Source organism: Hesperophylax consimilis, chromosome 24 (genome assembly GCF_061612785.1).
Source record: "Hesperophylax consimilis isolate HC1 chromosome 24, BYU_Hcon_1.0, whole genome shotgun sequence".
Classification (NCBI taxonomy): Eukaryota; Metazoa; Arthropoda; class Insecta; order Trichoptera; family Limnephilidae; genus Hesperophylax; species Hesperophylax consimilis.
Genome location: NC_142859.1, coordinates 19,174,887 through 19,180,912, shown reverse-complemented (window position 1 = coordinate 19,180,912; position 6,026 = coordinate 19,174,887). Strand labels below are relative to the sequence as shown.

General features: G+C 39.0%; 1 protein-coding gene across 1 annotated transcript; it reads left to right on the top strand.

Moving 5' to 3' along the window:
• Positions 1-5,597, top strand: LOC149412022 (uncharacterized). The gene is made up of 2 exons (XM_089646416.1): positions 1-1,116; positions 2,464-5,597. The coding sequence occupies exons 1-2, from the start codon at positions 900-902 to the stop codon at positions 4,965-4,967; spliced, it is 2,721 nt and encodes a 906-aa protein (XP_089502542.1). The 5' UTR covers positions 1-899; the 3' UTR covers positions 4,968-5,597.
• The last annotated feature ends 429 nt before the right edge of the window (positions 5,598-6,026 follow it).

The window sequence follows — 6,026 nt, the reverse complement described above, 5'->3', positions numbered from 1 at the left end:
ACATTTATTTTTGTGTTAGCGATTGCCGGGGCAATTTCGTATTGCCACGGATTTTAATCGTTCTTCTCTTGTTACCATCCGTCTTGGGCGGTCGTTTTGGCAAAACGGCGGAGCTGCCAGGTTTTCACTTACATGTGGTTAATAAAACCGCGGAGAGAGATAGCAATATTGGGCTCACCTTACATGAGCTGCCCTACGGGTCTTTTTTATTGTTAAAATAAAGACCATTATTCGAGAGCTGGAGTTATTATTGAAGAGTTACTCCAGTCATACTTCCTTGGAATCTGGTGACTCACCACGCCGGATTGCTCTGTCAGGAGAGTGAAGTCAAGATCCTGAACATTGGTCATTCAAGAGCCGGATGATTATTATTTGGATTGATCCATTTGAGACGGAAGATCATTATTTGGAGTGGTCCAGTCGGGCCTCATCATCATCGGGAGTGGTCCAGTCGGCGTCCTCATCACCATCATTGGATTGATCAAGCGAGCCTCATCACGACGCTCGCATGCACAGCAAATCAGGTTGTAGCCTTCCTTTCATTGTCCTTTCAAATTCCATTTAAAAAAGCTAAAAATCTGTGTAGATGCCACATTATTTCGTATTGATTATATCGAATTATATTCGGGTGTTCATAATCAGATGCTTTCAAAATAGCATAAAATTGTTGGTGATAATAATTTTTATTGTTGTATTCTGCCGAATAACTTTGCTTTGCCTTACCTACATATCTAGCCACGCGTTTGCAAACTTTGTCTTTGCAATTTGCATGCCATAGTATTTTGATCGGTTTCTTTATAATCCATAGTATTATTTTATTCACGTCAAAACGTCAAACTGCCGTTTCGAGTTGTGTATTAAGTTTTAAATCAGGTTATTGTGTTATTCGTTTCTAAAAAATGGAACTCGACAAGTTGGTTAAACAGCGCGGGGTGTTGAAAGGTTCATTAACGAGATTTGAAACCTATTTAAGCAACGAAAATGATATTAGGCCCAGCGTATTGTCGTCGAGATTAGATGCCATCAAACCTTCTCTGATGGAATTCTCCAAAATTCAGCTGGAGATTGATTTATTGAATAAATCAGAAGATCATGACGCGAGGGATAATTTTGAAGGTACATATTTTAATTTAATTGCATTAGGACAGGAAATATTATCAAAATTTAAGAAGATTGAAAATGTCCCGAATACATCTGTGAATTTACCACCAATATCAATACCAATTTTTTCAGGTTATAGTCATAAATGGTTGACTTTTAAAAACTCGTTCATTGCCCTAATTCATGATAACAGTAAATTAAATCATGTTCAGAAATTTCATTACCTTATTAGTTATGTGTCCGGAGACGCACTTGATTTGATTAGTTCTCTAGAAATAACCGGGGATAATTATACTGCAGCCTGGACGATGCTTATTTCAAGATACGAAAATGTCAGACTTATTGCAAATAGACATCTGAATTTCTTATTTAATGTTACACCGTTAAAACGACAGAATCATCATGAATTGCGAAATTTAATTGATCAAGCAAACATTCATTTGAGAGCGTTACATAATTTAAAGCTTCCAACAGAACATTGGGACACATTAATTATACATATTCTAACCTCAAAGTTAGATAATCACACGCGTAGCCTGTGGGAATCCATGGAGTGCGATAAAATTTATCCTACGTTCGAGCAGTTTAGCAATTTTATTTCACAAAGGTCGCAGATCCTGGAAACTATCCAAGGTGATAATGATGGAATGCAACAGAAAGCGGAACCAGTTGCAACAAAACCAAAGTTTTTTAATTTTAAGGAAAGGAATTCTACGAACAAGGTTACGTTAGCGTCAAGCAACGTCAATTGTATGCTGTGTAATGACAGCCATTTCATTTATTCTTGTAAAATATTTGTTAACAAAGCACCAGCGGCACGAAGAAAGTTCGTTTCAGAGAGCAATTTATGTTATAACTGCCTAAAGCCGGGGCACCCTTCAAAGGTGTGCAGGTGGAAGGAAAAATGCAGTGTTTGTGATCGAAAACATCACACTCTGTTACATATCAATACTGATAATGTACAAGCGGGTACTTCAACTGGCAAGGGTCAGTCGGAGGCACCAGTGAATTTAGCGTGTCATAGCGACATGAACGGGCGAGAAATTTTACTATCTACCGTAATAGTAAAAATAGAAGACGCGTACGGTGGAACACACAAAATACGCGCACTTTTGGATTCAGGTTCAATGTCTAATTTTATTACAAAGGATACTTGTAAGAGATTAAATTTGCATTGTACAAAATTGAACATACCTGTTTCAGGTTTGCATAATAATTTAATTCATGTAAAGGAAACAGTTGACATTAAATTTAAATCATTATGTTCTCAATACGCGGATGAAATATCTTGTTTGGTATTAGATGAGATTTCTTGCAATCTTCCACAGACCGTGATTAACCCAAAAATGTTGAACATTCCAGACGGGGTCCGGTTAGCTGATCCGCAGTTTTACCAGCCAGCTTCTATTGATATGCTGATCGGAGCAGAGGTTTTCTGGCAGGTGCTTCGTACGGATCAGATACAGTTAGGAAAGGGTAAACCTACATTGCATCGAACGGAGCTAGGCTGGATAATATCAGGAGCTGTACAGAGTCGTCATAATACGAGGCCAGTTAAAGTTTGTCATATTTCATTAAATTCTTTGCAGAACCAAATAGAAAGGTTTTGGAAGGTTGAAGAAACCGAAAATAGTAAGCATCACTCTCTGGAAGATAGTGAATGTGAAAGGATTTTCGAAGGCACGCATAAACGCGATGCAAACGGTAGATTTGTAGTCAACTTACCGTTTAAATCTAACCTATCTCAATTAGGAGATTCATTTAGTATTGCTAAAGGTAGATTAGCGTCAATGGGAAGGAAATTCTTAAGACAACCTAGTTTAAAGGAACAATACTCGGAATTTATTGATGAGTATCTTGCGTTAGGTCACATGACTGAATGTGAACCTCCAAAACGCGATGAAATTACTTATTATTTACCACATCACGCTGTATTTAAAGAAGCAAGCACAACTACTAAAATTCGTGTTGTTTTTGACGGGTCGGCTAAACCCGCTCGAGGGATTTCTTTGAATCGCGCTCTAATGATTGGGCCCACCATTCAAAATGATATATTTTGTCACTTGGTATTTTTCAGAAAACATCAATATGCAGTCACCGCAGATATTGCAAAGATGTACCGCCAAATTAATATCAACCCGGAACACAGAAATTACCAACGTATATTATGGAAAAGGGATGCGGAGGATTGTTTGAAACATTATACGCTAAACACGGTGACATATGGTTTGGCTCCTTCGCCTTATTTATCAATACGTTGTCTGCACCAGCTAGGTAATGACGTTTCATTTACTACATTTGATACTCCCACGGAGTTGCCAGAAACGGCGAGGATAGTTTTGGTTACTAGTAGTCCTGTCGATTGGGAAATATTTAATAATTATTCTTCATTAAGACGACTGAGGCGCGTAGTTGCTTATATGTTACGTTTCATACATAACTGTTCTAAACGAAAACCGATGCGGGTCGACGAGCTTTCTGTAATCGAACTGGAACATGCCATGCATGTAATGATTTTGAACGCTCAGCGATTCGCATTTCGTGATGAAATAGCCTCTTTGAGTGATGGAAGATTTGTATCTAGGCGGAGCAAGGTAAAGGCACTAAATCCTTTTATGCAGGATGGGTTATTGTGTGTTGGAGGTCGACTATCACAATCTGATATTACCTCGGTCTCTCAAAAACATCCAATTTTGTTACCACAAAATCATAAGTTGACTGACTTAATAATAACCCATCTGCATTATGAGAATTTGCATTTAGGATGTAATGCTCTGCTCGCATTACTGCGTTTACGGTTTTGGCCAATATTTGGTAAAAACGCAGTAAAGCGAGCACTGCATAAATGTATTGTATGTTTCCGAGTCCGTCCGCGCGAGTGTCGCCAGCTCATGGGTGACCTTCCTGCTGACCGATTCCGAATCCAAAGACCATTTTATGTAACCGGCATAGATTATGCAGGTCCAATTTTAATTAAGTCTGGTTTAACCAGAAATGCCAAGAGTGTAAAATCTTACATATGTTTATTTATTTGTTTTTCAACGAAGGCAATTCACCTAGAATTAGTGACTAATTTAACTTCAATGGCATTTATGAATGCATTGAAAAGATTTATAGCTAGGAGGGGTAAACCCTCACGACTCTTTAGTGATAATGGAACTAACTTTACAGGAAGTTATAGGGAACTTACTGAACTATTTGATTTTTTGAAGGCATCTGATAAGGAAATCCATAATTTTTTAGCCCAGCAGAATATTAGCTGGAGTTTCTTGCCTCCCCGCTCACCGCATCACGGTGGACTTTGGGAAAGTGCAGTTAAAATGACTAAGTTACATTTAAAAAAGGCAATGCGGTCAACTGTTTTGACATACGAAGGCATGAATACCATACTAATACAGATTGAGGCTTGTTTAAATTCCCGTCCTCTGACTCCATTATCATCAGATCCAAATGATTTAAACGCACTCACTCCTTCACACTTCCTTATTGGCGACAACCTGTTAGCATTGCCTGAGCTTGATATCCATCATCTGCCTACAAACAGGCTTAATATTTACCAAAAGATGTCTACCGTTGTTCAATCTTTTTGGCACAGATGGAGCCGGGAATACCTAGCAGAATTGCAGAACCGAGTCAAATGGCAAGAAGGACGTCAACGCAGTTTACAGCCTGGTGACATGGTCATCATCAAAGACAACCAACTACCTCCGCAGTACTGGAGGATGGCGCGAGTGACGGAGATCCACCCTGGTCAAGACGGACGCATCCGCGTCGTCTCCTTGAGGACGGCCAGAGGTGTCACCAAAAGAGCCGTGACACAGCTCTGTCTACTTCCCATGGAGGATCCTTCCTCCAACCTGGATTAAGAACAAATTACAACACTAAAAGTGATGTTATGTGTGAATCAAAATGCCGTCAGGCTCAACAGTGCCAAGTGATAAGATATTTTCTCATAAGTGGGTGCAGCGCACCAGAAGTTTCTACGTTATTAGACTTTTATTTTTTAATGTCAAGTCTGACATAGGGTTATATACGTTGTTATAAGTTTTTTGTTATTATTTTGATATCCATGTATTGAATATTGTTTATTTTTGTATGTGAACCTGTTGGGTAAATTCTGAGTACCAATGTTGCAATCTCTTCCTACATTATTTTATGAAAAACGACTATTCCTTAATACTCGTTTTGGGGCGGGAATATGTTAAGATTTCAGGTACTGAAATATTAATATTGGTGCTTGTCACCCTATGGGTGTGGCAACATTTATTTTTGTGTTAGCGATTGCCGGGGCAATTTCGTATTGCCACGGATTTTAATCGTTCTTCTCTTGTTACCATCCGTCTTGGGCGGTCGTTTTGGCAAAACGGCGGAGCTGCCAGGTTTTCACTTACATGTGGGTTATAAAACCGCGGAGAGAGATAGCAATATTGGGCTCACCTTACATGAGCTGCCCTACGGGTCTTTTTTATTGTTAAAATAAAGACCACTATTCGAGAGCTGGAGTTATTATTGAAGACTTACTCCAGTCATACTTCCTTGGAATCTGGTGACTCACCACGCCGGATTGCTCTGTCAGGAGAGTGAAGTCAAGATCCTGAACAGCGACCCCAACAAGAACTTGTAACTTGTCGCAGCAGTGTCGGAGGAATTCCCCGAGCGGCACTACAGGGCCCAAAGAAACGTTAAGTTATTTGGTGTCTATGTAAGTTGAGGCTAAATGTCTTGAAGTGTCATGTCGATTGGGGCTATATTCTTTTTGCCAACTCCCCGGGTATTTGGAGGATAAAGAAAACGTGTGATTTTTTACTGGGAGAAAAAAATATATAGTAATAATTATCGACTAAAACAAGAATAATGCAATTTAAAAAAAACGTTACAAATCTAAATGATGGTTTTATTAAATACTACGACCACTCTTCAAAATT

Excerpts from the sequence above, each read along its gene's own strand:
- LOC149412022 (XM_089646416.1), top strand. The coding sequence starts at position 900 with ATGGAACTCGACAAGTTGGTTAAACAGCGCGGGGTGTTGAAAGGTTCA. Across the intron at positions 1,117-2,463 it reads CGCGAGGGATAATTTTGAAG|ACGGGGTCCGGTTAGCTGAT; the intron begins GTACATATTTTA and ends TGAACATTCCAG.